This window comes from Lygodium microphyllum, chromosome 3 (assembly GCF_053477565.2).
Source record: "Lygodium microphyllum isolate KBCC chromosome 3, Lygodium_microphyllum_v1.1.10, whole genome shotgun sequence".
NCBI lineage: Eukaryota > Viridiplantae > Streptophyta > Polypodiopsida > Schizaeales > Lygodiaceae > Lygodium > Lygodium microphyllum.
The window spans coordinates 175,370,486-175,387,837 of record NC_141137.1 but is presented as its reverse complement, the minus strand read 5'-3'; the positions used below and the strand labels follow the sequence as shown (position 1 = coordinate 175,387,837).

The 17,352-nt window shown below is 37.1% G+C and overlaps 1 protein-coding gene across 2 annotated transcripts in view; it reads right to left on the bottom strand.

Moving 5' to 3' along the window:
* Window positions 1-3,923: 3,923 nt before the first annotated feature.
* Window positions 3,924-17,352, bottom strand: part of LOC148039235 (zinc ion binding protein) — a 52,314-nt gene continuing 38,885 nt past the window's right edge. For both annotated transcript variants that reach the window (XM_087675119.1, XM_087675121.1), the window contains one exon: window positions 3,924-3,986. In XM_087675119.1, coding sequence (XP_087531245.1) covers window positions 3,939-3,986 — 48 coding nt within the window. In that variant the 3' untranslated portion in view covers window positions 3,924-3,938. The remainder of the gene's footprint in view (window positions 3,987-17,352) is intronic.

Below are 17,352 nucleotides of genomic sequence, written 5' to 3'. Positions count from 1 at the left end.
GCCATGATATTTAATCAATACAAAAATCATTTAGCGTCTAAGAACACAAAGGAAAAAAAATGCTCAACAAAAAAATATAGCAAGTGAATCCATAAAGAATTCACAAAATATTAGCATGAGTATATGAGAGAGATATTAGACTCCACAAGAAAAACTAAATTAACAATTGAGAATTGACTACTGAATACATTATCAATGAATATATCTACTCCAATGCAATACATACTAGTTAAGAATAGAATAATCACAATCATTGGCATGATGCTTTGGATCTGCAAACCATATATCTTCTACCTTCCATTTGCTACTCAACACATTGCACACCCAATGGACTCAAAATCCACAATGAATAAGGAAAAAAGAAAGAACACATTAATCTTCAATTGCACCCTCATCATCCTCAAGAGAAGCAATTGGAGCTAGAATAGTAGTAGGTGCTTGTGCTTGATTGAAATGACACCAAGGAAGAAAAGGGATACTCTTATGTAAAAATCTAAGTAAATTTTTAAGTCACTTTTAACAAAAAAAAAATTACTATAGTATGCTCAATTACATTATTTTTAAATGTGAATTTAAATACCCAACTTTTTTGCAAATCAATTGTCATAAATTGAAATGTTCCACTTACTAACCACTACAATGGCCTCCCCTAACTACATCTAAATTTGATGGTTATATAAAAATCAAGTAAAACTTACATACTAATGGGAGGCCTCATCTACCTAACATTTATTATTGACTTATTGTTTTTTGGACAAAAAAGCATTGTTTAAGGTATTACTAATTATAAACAAGGCGAAAAGTTAGAGTGATTCCAAGGTGTACATGCAGGGCATCTCAAGCTACTCATGCCATGAAGTAGCCTTAGTGGTAGCTATTACCATTTAGGGCTGTCAGTCGCCCTAACAACATGCAAGTGATCACAATAAGAAAGAGGCATGCACTAAAATGTCGCTCTCCAACCTCTAAAGATGTTTTTTAGTCTTACACGAGTAATTTTGACAAGTGAACAATATTTTCAAATGGTTTTTTTAGTATTATCTATCATTAAATATTAATTTTCAATCTTAAAGTATTGAAAATTAATCTCATAATTATTTTGGTACCTTGAAAAATAATCTAACTAATCAATAATTAAATTGGATAGGCAACTTCCATTCTCGAGTATCTCTGCGTTATCTTTGATCACTAGATTGATGTTAGTTACCATTAAACGTCACTTCTCTAGTGTCACCAACCACAACTGATACTTATGGCGACCTAGCCAACAAGTGGCACTAGATACCACCAAGTATCTATACGACATAACTTATAGCAACTTTTATCTTTGACATCTCACGATTTTCTCAAATTTTAGACTCATAAATTTACTCAATTACACCTCACATGTGCAACATTTATTTAATAATGTGATTAAAAATTAGTCCACATGGTAAGTGAGATTTTAAAAATGCATGTCTTCATGATAAACCCCCTTAAAATCCTTGCAATCGTCCTCAATTGCACTACCAAATGCATCAAAAGGAAAATAGTAGAGTGAAATTTTCACAAGGTATCACAGTTAATACACATTGCCCATTATTACTCAATCATTTCATATACCCAACACATGTTGAAAATTACTAGCCAATTGTAAGATAACATAAGACTCACAAAGAATCTCAAAAACATTGCCACAAATTATCATGTGACATGTCTATTTCTCATGAGCTCAATCCACCTCGCAAAACCAAATGAAAGCATAGTATAACCCAGTATAAACCATGGTTAAAACATCAATGGCATCATAGCATATGCTATTGTCCATGGAACCAGACGTAAACCATTGAAAACTAAGCATAATCTAATCATAAACTAATCACTTTGCTAACATGAGGACTGATCACAAACTGTTGCAAATGTGACTCCTCAAAAACTCATTGTAAAAACTAACCAACAATCAATGCAAAAATTGATGCAAGACTAATCCCAAAAGTGACCATAAACAGTTCTCAAGCTTATCAAAAACAAAGATCAAACTTATTAGAATTTTTATCTCAAAATTGAGGTAAGATTCAAGCAAAATTGATCATAAGCTGATGTAAAAGTATAGTTTCAGTACCTGGGTGAAACTCATACCCATTTATATACATCTCATAATGATTAGTACACTAAGTAGTGACACCATGGCAAGCATATTGTCAACACAATACCTTGGATGCATGCTGAATACATCCGAGATCCACTACATACAAGAGTTGTCCATAACTGGAGAAGTGGAAGTGCTATCTCTCCCTTGAGCACCAAGCAATACTTCGAACCTTTGCTCTGCTGAACCTAACAAAGCCCGAACTAAAGTTAGCTCTAATTGAAAGGTATCTAAATAAAGTTACAAAAACTTAAGATGATCTGTCAAGTCATCCTTTTCCATCCATTTGATATTCATTGATGAATAATTATGAAATTTCACCAAGTATCTCCTAAAAACTTACCTTTGACATTTTTTTCCTTATATGCCAAAATTTGCTCGGGTACCAAAATCTCATCTAACTGCTCAACCTTAGGCTAAATTTCAACAAACATATCCTCTGACACATCACTAAGAAAAAACCTCAACAAGTTGACATGAAAAGCATTGTGTATTTACCAATGTGGAGGTAATTACAGTCAATATGCCACATCACTAATCTTCTCCAACACATGAAAAGGTCCATAATATCTCATACTCAACTTTAGATATCATCTTTATTAGCCTTACATTTTCAAGACACAGCAATACATAATTTTCATTTACAAAACTGTAAAGCACGTATATAGCGATCAACTGTTCTCTTTTACTTTTCTTGCGATCTCTAAAGTACATACTTTATCTTTGCATAGGCTACATCCAAGTCTTCCACATAACAATCATCATCAAAGATCTTATTCTTAGTTTAAAGAATAGGTATTACCTTATTGCCACCCTCAACTACCTCAAATAAAGCTTTGCTCATGAAACTATGCACTGAGTTGATGTAAGAAAACTCAACCAAGGGCAAATACTACTCCCATTATGTGTTGTGGTCTAAAACATAGCACGTTAAAATATCTAACACTATGAAATGTATTTACTCAGACTAACCATCTGTCTCTACAGATGGAAGGAAAATGAGAATTTCAGCGTAGTACCCATATTTTCAAACCACCCCTTCCAAAATAAACTGGTCATCCAAGTCTCAATCACTAATGATCGACTCTAACATACCATAATACTTAAAGATGTACTACAAAAACAATGGTGCCATATGATCAACCTTTGTTTTCTTTCTCATTGGAACAAAATGGGCTTGTTTGCTAAAACTGCAAATGATAGTCATATCATATCATTCTCTGTAGGTATCCTAGAAAGCTCAAAAATTAAGTCCATTGCAAACCTCTGCCAAGGCCTATCTGGAATAGACAAGGACTACAACAAATTCAGCATCTTTTGTATACACGCTTGACCTTCTGACACACAATGCATGTCCTAATAAGTTGTTCTATATCATGTCTCAAAGCTCACTAATAAAAACAAAGCTCCATTGCCTTAATCCTGGCATCAATACCTATGTGTCCTGCTGCATACGAAAGAGAGTGACCTTCAGTGATAACTCTAGGTCTTAACTGCTTTGTGACACACAGTTGTCCATGCATCATCAAAAATCCATCTCTTAGCATAAAGTACTCATGCATTAGACTATTGCAAAGCTGATCATAAGTATTAGAAAAGTCCAAATCAACAACATATTGCTCTTTTATGGCATCCAACTCAGTGTGATAAACCATGCTCATGACTAAAATTTGTGGCTTATGTGACAATGCATCAACTATACATTCTTTTTACTATCAATATATACAATCTGAAAGTAAAACATAGAGCAAAAATTTACCCATCTCATATGTTTCTTTACCAAGAGATCTTTATAGACGTGTAAATTCTTTTATGCTCCATGAAAAATTCGGCTCTCATAAACCACAACTCGATCATCCTGCATAAGATAGCCCTAATGTTGTTACTATATGCATCACACTGAACTACAAACCACTTTCTTAAATCCAGCAATACAAGCACAAGATCTGATGTCAACTTTTCCTTTAACTTTTCAAATGCTGAAATTTTTACTATTGTTCATCTAAATGGCACATCTTTCTTGTGCAAAGCATACAATGGAGATACAATTTTAATAAATCCACGTACATACTTCATATAGTAAGAACATAAATCCAAGAAGCTGCGGATTTCATGCACATTCCTTAAAGGTGGCCATGATCATATTGCCTCAACCTTTGCAGGGTCCATGTGAATACCATCTTTCAATATAATATGGCCTAAAAATTGGATTTTATGCAAGAAGGATTCACTTTGCTTGTCATTGATAACCAACCTATACTTACACAATTCATTGAACACAATGTCCAAATGTCTTCTATGCTCTATCTCATTCTTTAAATAGACAATCATGTCATCAAAGAAAGTGCCCACAAATTATCTATATGGCCTAAGATGCGATCTATCATTCGATTAAAAGTGACACCAGCATTCGTAAGTCCAAAAGACATAACAAGAAACTTATATAATCCAAACGATATCCTGAAAGCCGTCATAGACGCGTCTTCCAGTCTAATGCATATCTGATGATACCCGCTTTTCAAATCTATACGGTTGAATATCACTACCCCTTGCAATCTATCCATGATATCATCAATCCGAGGAATTGAAACGCAATTCTATATCGTTATCTTATTCAAAGCACGATAATCAATGCGCATACGCCATAAACCATCCTTTCTCTACACCAAAAGCACTAGAGAACAAAAAGGAGATGAGTTGGGTTGAATCAACCCTTTTTCTAATAGCTCATTCACCTTACTCATAATCTCCTCCTGCTAGGCTGCACTAACTCTGAAGGATAGCTTATTAGGTCGGCTACTTCTAGGGATAATACCTATTCCATGATTTTCTAGCCTTTTAAGTGGTACCTACGCTCAAAGTGACTAAGAGAAGTAATCAGCGTACATTTTCTGAAATGGCATGCGATCCTTCTCTGACTAAAATATGTTCATAACATTCTCACTATCATCTTTATCCTTCGTAAAAACCAAGTACATTGAAAGATAAATTTTCATTGCTTTAGAAATGGCAGCTTCAGATACAAGGACTGATTCACTTTTCAACTTTACATCAAGTGTAAGTACATTTTCATTATGCTAAATAGTGAACTTTTTTACACAAGAATCAATCACTGCATACAAACGTTGATACCATAGCATATCAAGCAATACATCACAACCCTCAAGTGAAGCAATAAATAACTCTTCGCTCTCCACATATCCCTATATATATAACCAAAACTTTCCAATGAGTGGTGTGACGGGCTCTATATGGCCTTTACATAACGTTCCAACTTTCCCCATGGATCCCATCTTATCCTCTCTAATGCCTATACAGGCTGCCATGTCAACAGAGATGAAGTTGGCTCATGCACCATTATCAAAGAAAATTCATGTATCATAATCCCTAATTTTGTCTCATACTCTACACAACTCACTAGTATCATGCTTGGTCTGATCACTAACAAAGCAATTCCACTGATATTTTGGGCTTCTTTCCTTTAGAATCTCCTTGATTTTCTTATTTTTCAGCTTGCTGCCTAATGAGACAGTTATTTGTAATGTGACCCTTATGTTCACAAATAAAATATTTACTTACAGCCATCAATTCCCTACGTTGTGTCAATGTTTTCGAGCCCTTTTTTTGTTGTTTTGGCCTCTTTTCAGAATTATTTTCAGATATGTCCCTTTTCTCAACCTTAAACAACTTTTTTATTCAACTTTTCACCACGCTCTAGGAAGCCTAAATCCTTCTCATGCGGCAAAGTATCGACTGTAGCAACAATATCTATCAGCTGAGACATGCTAGACACGGTGGATTTAATGCACAAATCCCAAATTCCTTTGGGCAACCCACAAACATATTTTTCCACTTGGTCATGAAGGAATACGAGGAGATAAGAAGTAATAGGCTGCAATGCATCCCAAACTTCTTATTATATTGCTCCACATTCTTACATTCCTTAGCATCCAACTTATTCCAAGTTGTCATGATGTCCATCTCAAAGGCACTTGTCAACTAAATTCGATATGGAAACATTTTCTTGAATTGTACCCACGTTGACGGTGCTCTACCTTGCTTCAAAAGAGTGGACCACCATTGTAATGCATTCCCTTTCAACTTTCAAGAAAGTGGCTGCCTTTCAAATCTTCAAGGACTCAATGAAGTTTTTCCCTAAATAGGCTGCATCAAACTACTGAATAAAAGTCAAAGCTTTCAGCCTATCTTGTGCACCACTAAAAGACTCAAACTTCATTGCTTTTCTACTCTCATCATAGTCTTTTGCTGCCTCTTTGGGTATCAAGTTGTCATACACTAGCTACTACAAAAAGGATGCATTTGCTGATTTTACATCAAAACCAATGCCAAACAGAGCATTTGCATAACCAACATTCATTCCTTAAGTCCCATAAACATTCATGAGTGCAAATGCAATACCAAACATGCTACTTTGTGCCCCAGACATCAAGCCAATGTTGCCATATATAGAGTTCCACATATTTCCAACCATACCCAAATACATTAGACCTTGCACACCATACATTGGTGTTAGCAATAAAGGGTGACTCTACCTTTTACGGTATTCGAGTGTGCACACACTGAAACCAGTCTTCCTCCTCGGATAGGATGAAAAATCCCTGATTACAACTTAATTACAGCATCAAATAATAAATGCAAATCTAAAAATACAAATTTGCATATTAATATTGGACAATGCATATCCGATTGGCCCCAAAATTGGCGTCCCTTTCTGTATTTCTTTAGCTTTATTGAAGAAAAAGTTGATTTACAATGGGATTCTCCCAATCCCTTTTGGTATTTCAACTCCCCTTGCTGTCCAAAGTGACCAATAAGTCTTCAAACTATTTTGCCCCTTGATTCGAGCACTCAATTGGCCTTCACCCACTTCATAAACAATGGAAATGTCCCAAATTCAATGGCTCGCTAGTCCTCCACCTGAATTCAATTGAAATTCACCTTCAGCCTTGTTGAATCCAAGACTTGAAGCTTTTAATTTTTGGCACGCTTCCCAAGGCTGCTATACTAAACCCTAATTTTTGTTGTAAATTAGGATTCATAGCATAGAAATTTATAATTTCTCAACCTCCAAGGGTCCAAATGCTAAGATCTTCGGAGCAAGGCTATGAAATGGTTGGGAGATGGGAGACAAAGCTGTAGAGAGAGAAAATTCAAAGTTTTATCGCGAAGAATGATTGAAAATCAGTCAAGTGCAACTGTTATCCTACCACAACAACATGTAGATGCAAAGAACTGAAGAAAATCAATCATTTACTAATGTTGCCCTGCCTCAATAGCTTGTAGATCTTGTCTCCTGCTGTTGATTGGCCTTTTTTGCACCTGACTGTCTCAGAAGGTCCTCCAATGGCTGCAAATCAGACCAGCAGCCTCCCCTCCCTCTCTCTTGCAGGTTGAATTTATAAAAATGCATCTCCCTAGCCTTTAAAGACGTTTTTCAATCTTATATGGGCATTTTTTATAAGTGACAACCTTTCCAAATGGTTTTTTATCATTTTTTATAATTAAATATTAATTTTTAACCTTTAAATATTAAAAATTAGTTTAATAATTATTTCAATGCCCTAAAAAATAATCTAACTTGCCAATAATTAATTTGGCTAGGTAGCTTCCATTCCTAAGTGTCTCTAGCTATCTTTGACCATCAGATTAACATTAGGTATCATTAAACGTCATTTCTCTAGTGTCACCAACTAACACTTATGGCCAAATGGATGACCTAGGTCAACAACTGGCACCAAATACCACTAAGTACTTATGCAACATAACTTATAGCAACTTTTACCTTTGACATCCCGTGATTTCTTCGGGTCCCAGGCTTGTAAATTTACTTTAACCCCACTTGCATCTCACATATGCATCATTTACTTAATCATGTGATTAAAAATTAATCTACATGTTAAGTGAGGTTTCAAAAATACATGTCCTCATGACAGCCCTTCCCCTTGAAATCCTTGCAATCGTCCTTGATTGCACTACCAAATGCATCAAAAGTAAAGACTTACATTGGAATATCCATAGGGCATCATAGTCAACACGACAATGTGCACTGTTGTTCAACCATTCCATATGTCCAACCTATGCTGAAAATTACTACCCAACATAACATAACATAAGACTCACAAAGAATCTCAAAAACGTTGTCAGATTATCATGTGATATGTCTATGTCTCATTAGCTCAACTCATCTGGCAAAACCAAACCATAGCATAGCATAACAAAGCATAAACCATGGCTAAAACATCAACGGCATCATAGCATATACTATTGTCCATGGAACTAGATATAAACCATTGAAAACTAAGCATAATCTGAACATAAACTAATCACTTGCTGATCTAAGAACTGATCACAAACTGTTGCAAATATGACCCCAAATTGATCACAAACTCATTGCAAAAACTGCTGCAAATATGATCCCAAACTGATCACAAACTCATTGCAAAAACTCACCAGCAATCATTGCAAAAAGTGATATACAACTGATCCAAAAAGTGACCATAAACGGTTCTCAAGCTGATCAAAAACTGAGCTAAAACTAATCAAGATTTTTATCTCAAAATTGAGGCAAAATTCATGCTAAATTGATCATAAGCTAATGCAAAAGTATAGTTCCAGTGCCCGAGCAAAACTCATACTCATCTGCATACATGTCACAGTGACTAGTACACCAAGTAGTGATCTCATGGCAAACATACTGCCAGCACAGTACCTAAGATGCATGCTGAATACATCCTAGATCCACTACATATGAGATCTGTCCATAATTGGAGAAGGGAAAGCCCTACCTCCCCCTTAAGCATCAAGCAATACTCTGGACCCTTACTCTGCTGAACCTGATAGAGCCCGAACTTTAGTTCCGGCTCTAACTGAAAGGCATGTAGGTAAAGCTGCAAAATTGAGGATGGTCTGCCAAGTCATCCTTTTCCATCCATTTGGCGTCCATTGGTGAATAATTTTGAAATTTCACCAAGTATCTCTTGGAAACTTTACCTTTGACATTTCTTTCCTTATGTGCCAAAATATACTCAAGTACCAAAATCTCATCTAGCTCCTCAACCTCAGGCTGAATTTCAGCAGGCATATCCTCTGGCACATCACCATGAAAAGGCCTCAACAAAATGACATGAAAGGCATTATGTATCCGCCAATGTGGAGGTAATTCCAGTCGATATGCTACATCGTTGATCTTCTCCAACACTTGGAAGAGCCCATAGTATCTCATACTCAACTTTAGATGCAATCTTTCTCTTCCTTTCATCTTTTTTAACCTTGCCCTTTCAAAATGCAACAATACATAATCACCCTCTGCAAACTACAAAGTACGTCTATGGCGATCAACTACCTCTTTTGCTTTTCTTGCGATCTCTGAAGTGAATATTTTATCTTTGCATAAGCTACATCCAAATTTTCCACATAACGATCAGCCTCAAAGATATTATCATTAGTTTGCAGAATAGGTGGTACCGTCTTGCCACCCTCAAATACCTCAAATGAAGTTTTGCTTATAGAACTATGCACTGTGTTGTTGTAAGCAAACTCAACCAAGGACAAATATTGCTCCCACTGTGTCCTGTGGTCTGAAACATAGCACCTCAAAAGATCTAACACTGTGGAATTTGCTTACTCAAACTAACCATCTGTCTGCGGATGGAAGAATGATGAGAATTTAAACGTGGTACCCATATTCTCAAACAAGTCCTTCAAAAATAAACTGGTCATCCGAGGGTCTCGATCACTAATGATTGACTCTAGCATACCATGATACTTAAAGATGTGCTGCAAAAACAATCATGCCATATGATCAACCTTTATTTTCTTCTTGACCGGAATGAAATGGGCTTGTTTGCTAAACCTGCAAATGATAGTCCATGTCCCATCATTCCATGTAGGTGTCTTAGGAAGCTCAAAAATAATGTCCATTGCAATGCTCTACCAAGGCCTATTTGGAATAGGCAAGGGCTATAATAAACCCAGCATCTTTTGCCTATCGTGCTTGACCTTCTGGCATACGATACATATCTTAACAAACTGTTCTACATCATGCCTCAAAGCTATCCAATAAAAGAAATGCTCCATTGCCTTGACCGTAGCATCAATACCTCTATGTCATGTATACAGAGGAACATGGCTTTCAATGATAACTCTAGGCCTTAACTGCTTTGTGACACATAGTTGTCCATGCATCATCAGAAATCCATCTCTTAGCACAAAGTGTTCATGCCTTTGGCCATTGCAAAGTTGATCATAAACATTAACAAAGTTTGAATCAGCAACATATTGCTCTTTCATGGTATCCAACTCAGTGTGATAAACCATACTAATGGCTGAAATTTATGGCTTACGTGATAGTGCATCAGCCACAATATTCTTTTTACCATCAATATGTATAATCTAAAAATGAAACATAGAGAGAAATTTTGCCCATCTCATATGCTTCTCTGACAACTTTATCTGCGTCAAAAAGTACCTCAAAGTTTAATGGTTTGTCTGCGCTGTAAAATCAGCCCCCAACAAATAATGTTTCCATGTAGATAGTACACGAATTATAGCCAAGAATTCTTTCTCATAGACCTGCAAATTCTATTCTACACCGTGGAGAATTTGGCTCTCGTAAGCCACAACTCAGCTGTCCTGCATAAGAGCAGTCCCAATGTTGTTACTACATACATCACATTGAACTATGAATGACTTCCTTAGATCGGACAACACAACCACAGGATCTGAAATCATCTTTTTCTTCAGCTTTTCAAATGCTAAAATTTCCACTGATGTCCATCTAAATGGCACATCCTTCTTCTGCAAGGCATGCAATGGAGATGCAATTTCAATAAACCCACGTACATACTTCCTGTAGTAAGAACATAAACCCAAGAAGCTGCGGATCTCATGCACATTCCTCAAATATGGCCATGATCATATTGCTTCAACCTTTGCAAGGTCCATGCGAATACCATCAGCCGATACAATATGCCCCAAAAAGTGGATTTTATGCAAGAAGAATTCACTTTTCTTGTCATTGATAACCAGCTTATAGTCACACAGTTCATTGAACACAATATCCAAGTGTTTTCTATGCTCCCCCTTGTTCTTTGAAAAGACAATCATGTCATCAAAGAAAGTGCCCACAAATCCTCTATGTGGCTCGAATATACGATCCATCATCCGATTAAGAGTGGCAGGAACATTCGTAAGTCCAAAAGGCATAACAAGAAACTCATACAATCCAAAAGATGTCTTAAAAGTTGTCTTAGACACATCTTCTGGACTAATGTGTATCTGACGATACCTAGTTTTCAAATCTATGCGGCTAAATATGGCTGCTCCTTGCAATCTATCCATAACATCATCGATCCAAGGAATCAAAAAGTGATTCTTTATTGTGATCTTGTTCAGAGCACGATAATCAATGCACATACACCATGAACCATCCTTTTTCTACACCAAAAGCACTGGAGAATAAAAATGAGACGAGCTGGGCTCAATCAACCCTTTTTCTAACAGCTCATTTACCTGATTCATTATCTCCTTCTGTTGGGTTGCACTGACTCTGTAGGGTGGCTTATTAGGTGGGCTACTTCCAAGGATAAGATCAATTCCAAGTTGTCATGATGTCCATCTCAAAGGTGCTTGTCAATCAATTCGATGCAAACATTTGCTTGAACTGTACCCACGTTGGCGGTGCTCTATCTTGCATCAAAAGAGTGGACCACCATTGTAATGCATTCCCTTTCAACTTTGAAGAAAGTGGCTGCCTTTCGAATCTTTGAGGACTCTGTGAAGTTCCCCCTTAAATAGGTTGCATCAAACTACTAAATGAAAGTGAAAGCTTTCATTCTATCTTGTACACCACTGAAGGACTCAAACTTCACTCCTTTTTCACCCTCATTATAGTCTTTTGCTACCCATTTGGGTGTCAAGTTGCCATACACTAGCTACTACAAAAAGGGTGCATTTGCTGAATTTACATCAAAACCAATGCCAAACGAAGCATTTGCATGACCAACATTCATTCCTTGAGTCCCATAAGCATTTGGGGGTGTAGATACAGTACCAAACATGCTACTTTGTGTCCTAGGCATCAAACCAATGCTACCATACATAGGGTTTTACATATTTTCAACCATATGCGAATACATTGAGCCTTGCACTCCATACATTGATTGCTACATACCATATCGATTTGTGCCATACATTCCCGTATGTGGTCCTTGTCCAACCATAGCATGAAAAATCGTGCTTCCACCAAAATATCCTGTCTGCCCCATCATAGCATGCACGCATGGCTGTCCAAAATCCATTGGATTGGCACTTCCGTGATGGCCTTGCATTTTCATTCCTTGCCCCATAGGTACCAATGGTTTTATTTCATTAGCATCTTTGGGAGCTTCAAATGAAGGGTTTGGCATTATCTTTACTGCATCTTGCTGTCCCAAAGGTGTAGAAGACATCTTCTTCTTGCCTTTGCTGTCCTTCTTTGAAGCATTCAAAAATCGGGTAAATTAAGGATCCTTTGCCAATTCAGCAAAGAGATTTGTTAATGTCCTCGTCCAATTCTTGAACTGGTCATCAAATTCCTCTTCACTTTGTTGGTCATCAGCCTTCTTATGCCCTGAACGCCATGCATCTTGCCCAACAACAACATTTTTAGCTTGTTGTCCATGGTCTAAGCCTTGTCCAAGGTCAGGCATTGCATTCCCTTTATTTCCATGTGAACATTCATATTGAGAGGCATTATCATTGCTTGAGTCCATCTCACTGTATAAAGACATATTGCTGTAATTTCTCGGCTGAGAGTAAAAATAAACACTAGTGCAAAGCTCTGGCTTGCAATTAGGTGTCTCGGGTCTACCAAATCAAGCAATTGAATGGTATCCTGATAATGGAACCATGAACCCAATCTTTCTCATTGGATAGGGTGGTAAATCCCTAATTACAACTTAATTACAGCATCAAATAATAAATGTAAATCTGAAAATACAAATTTATCTACTGATCTTGGACAACGCACACCCAATTGGCCCCAAAATTGGTGCCCCTTTCGATATTTCTTTAGCTTTATTGAAGAAAAAGTTAATTTACAATGGGATTCTTCCAATCCCTTTCAGTATTTCAACTCCCCTTGCTGTCCAAAGTGACTAGCAAGTCTTCAATCTATTTTGTCCCTTGATTTAAGCACTCAATTGGCCTTCACCCACTTCATAGACGATGAAAATACCCCAAATTCAATGGTTGGCTAGTTCTCCACCTGAATTCAGCTGAAATTCACCTTCAGTCTTATTGAATCCAAGTCTTGGAGCTTCCAATTTTTGGCATGCCTTCCAAGGCTGTGCTAAACCCTAATTTTTGCTGTAAATTAGGGTTTACAACAGAGAAATTTGTAATTTCTCAACCTCCAAGGGTCCAAATGCTAAGATCTTTGGAGCAAGGCTGTAAAATGACTGGGAGATGAGAGACAAAGCAATAGAGAGAGAAAATTCAGAATTTTGTCATGAAGAATGACTGAAAATCAATCAAATGCAGCTGCTGCCCTGCCACAATAGCATGTAGATGCAAAGAACTGAAGAAAATCAATCATTAACTATTGTTGCACTGCCTCAACAGATTGTAGATATTCTCTCCTACTGTTGATTGGACTTCTTTTGCCCTTTGCTACCTCAAAAGGTCCTCCAATGATTGCAAATCAGACCAATAGCCTCCCCTCCCTCTCTCTTGCAGACTGAATTTATAATGATATCTCTTCCTGGCCTCTAACGACGTTTTTCAATCTTGCATTGGCATTTTTTACAAGTGGCAACCTTTCCAAATGATTTTTCTAGCATTTTTTATATTTAAATATTACTTTTTAGCCTTTAAATACTAAAAATTAATCTAATAATTATTTCGGTGTCCTAAAAAATAATCTAACGAACCAATAATTAAATTGGCTAGGTAACTTTCATTTTCGAGTGTCTCTACATCTTTGACCATCAGATTGGTATTAGGTACCATTAAACACCACTTCTCTAGTGTCACCAAACTGACACTTATGATCAAATGAATGACCTAGGCCAACAAACTGGCACCAGATACCACCAAGTACCTGTGTGGCATAACTTATAATAACTTTTATCTTTAATATTCCGTGATTTCTTCAGGTCGCGAGCTCATAAATTTACTTTAACACCAATTGCATCTCACATGTGTATCATTTACTTAATTATATGATTAAAAATTAATCAGCATGTTAAGTAAGATTTCAAAAATACATGTCATCATAACACACATCCTTACACATGTACTATATATATATACACACACACACACACACACATATATAAAACCAAAATTCTAAAGTAATATTTTGAAGATTGTACCCACATCGACTCTCTCTCTCTCTCTCTCTCTCTCTCTCTCTCTCTCTCTCTCTCTCTCTCTCTCTCTCTCTCTCTCTCTCTCTCTCTCTCTCTCTCTCTCTCTCTCTCTCTCTCTCTCTCTCTCTCTCTGGGTTCGAAAGTCCGTAAGGTTGCATCAGACAATTCGTCAAACTGCATCAATCTGTCAAACAACTCAAACTGCAAGCAATAGTCCAATCAAGGTAACATTATAGTTTTTTCATTATTTTTTTAAATTTTAAAGGTTTTTAATTAAACCTTGGGCCCATTGACAAGCATTCACATGCGTAAACACAGTGTGAAATTGAGCCAAAAATTTCAGGCTTTTCTTGGATTTGAAAATTTTGATGCAAAACAAAACAATCTAATTTAGAAATTGCAAATTTGGTACATATTTGTCCCAAAATTTTGAGCCTTTTCATATTCAGTGAAGTTTTGTCAATTTCACTAAAATTTGTACACATTAGGCTCGAAGAAATTACAGCTTTTGTAGAATTTCATCAAATTGTGCAAGAATTATCTATTACATTCACTTGAGTACATGTATTGATGCGAATTGGGTGGATTTGCCTTTGAAAATTTAAAGCCTTTGACCACAATCGTCAAATTTGTTCTCGAAAATGCATTTGAAACAAAAATTGAAATAGAACTTTGAAAATTTCACATGCAATTAATGCATTGGCCTATAAATCTAACTGTAATTGATTGTGGAGTGCAGCAGCAAACATTCTCTAATTCAAAAAATTAATTTGCACATCTGAAATTTCTACAATTTCTTGATTTTCACTATTGGTTGGTACTTGTAACATACCGTGGTCGTTTATGTGACATTTGGGCTTGCATTTGTTGATGATTGAGTCAATTCGGTATTGCAAATCATGACTGGAAACAATAACAGCAACAACCTTTTGCACATTAAGAAGCTTGAGGGTGCTCATAAATTTTCTATGTGGCAAAAACAATGCTACAATATCTTGGTGCAACAAAAACAGGTAAAGCCCATCAAAGCGAAGGAAATAAGACCAACAAGTATAAAACAAGAAGAGAGATGATTTGGATAAGATTGCACGCTTTACCATAGAGCTCTCTGCGTCAAACAACTTGCTCTTTAACATTGAGAAGCTAAATTCTACATATGAAATGTGACAAAGACTTCAGGAATTGTATGCTCCTTAAGTTTGTTCATGGTGTCAATTACGTGGTTGATTATGTCATGTTCACAAATTGTGGTGAGCCGTCATGCCTCGAGGAAGCAATGGGCAGAAAAGAAAACAAGAAATGGCATAAGGCTATGTTGTCACAAATAAAATCTCTCATGAAAATGGCACTTGGGATTTGGTGCATTTGCCTAAAGCGCAAAAATTGCTACCATGCAAATGGGCTTACAAAATGAAAGTCACTTCTGGTTCTTTGCCAAGGTACAAAGCATGACTAGTTACTAAAGGATACAAGCAGATACGTGAAATTAATTTTGATAAAAAAAATTCTCATGTAGTCAAAATGACTACTTTGCGAACCATTTTGGGCTTGGTTGCATCTGAAGATATGAAACTTGTATAGATGGATGTAAAAACAGCTTTCTTAAATGGTGACCTGCATGAGATCTATATGCAACAACCTAAGGGTTTGTTGCAAAGGGAAAAGAGAACATGGTGTGCGAACTCAACAAGAGTTTGTATGGGCTAAAACAAGCACCATGAGAATACATTTATGCAATCTCAAGGATTTCATAGATCTCAAGTTGATCACAGTTTATACATCAAGAAGGTAGTAGATGGCAGCCTTATTCTCTTAGCTTTGTATATGGATGACATGTTGATTGCAGGTAGGGAGGGATGTTCATGCTTTGGGCTCCTTGAAACAAAGCCTGCACAATAGCTTTGATATGAAGGATCTTGGTGAGGCCAATCATATCCTTGGCATGCATATACTCAGGGACAGATCGTAGGGTCTTATCTATCTATCACTGCAAGAGTATGTTACTACGGTTTTGCAGCATTTCAATATGGAGTGGGCGAAAGCCATTGGTGTACCGTTGCCTCTATATGTGAAACTTATACAAATGACAGCCCTACATCTGATGATGAAAAGGCTGAGATGGCCAAGATTCCTTATGCTTCAATTGTTGGTAGCTTGATGTATGTTATGGTTGCTACACGCCCTGACATTGCATTTGTGGTGGGAGTGGTTAGCAAGGACATGGTGTTAGATATGCTCAATGTCCCACCCTCATAAGATACCACCAATGATCCATGGTGCTCAAAGTTGTAAGGCCCCCATTATGAGGAGAAGCCAAATGTGAGCCCGGACATTGGTGAGTCTTGACTTGTATATCAAATAAGGTCTATAGTGACCGAATGGCAAAAAGGCAACCATTGTGGGTCTAATCTTTGGGTTGGATTAAGTAGTTAAGCCGGTAGCAACTTGAGGCACATTGCATCGAGTTGCGGGGTAAGGGAGTTAAAAGGAGCCTATTTTGGGGTCCGGGGGCCGTGAAAGCGGCCCTTGGCTGGGGGGTCCCAAGGAGGCCAGCGGCCCCCCTGGCGGGGATTCGGGGGCAGCACCCCCAGCCCGACGGTTAAGGGAATATTCCATGGCCGACTAGTGAAGGCTCATATGGTAGATCGGTCATGCCAATCTAACCGTCTTCACGGGCTATAAAAGCTAAACCCCTTCACAGCTATCGATCATCTATCTTTCACCGAGTCAGAGTTTTTCCAGCTAACCTTAAGCTCTTCACCTATCTTCTGTCTAGATCGTCATCTAAGCTTCACTATGAAAGCGCACGAATGGACAGAGCCATCTCTGTATCAATTGTTTGGAGCTAAAGAA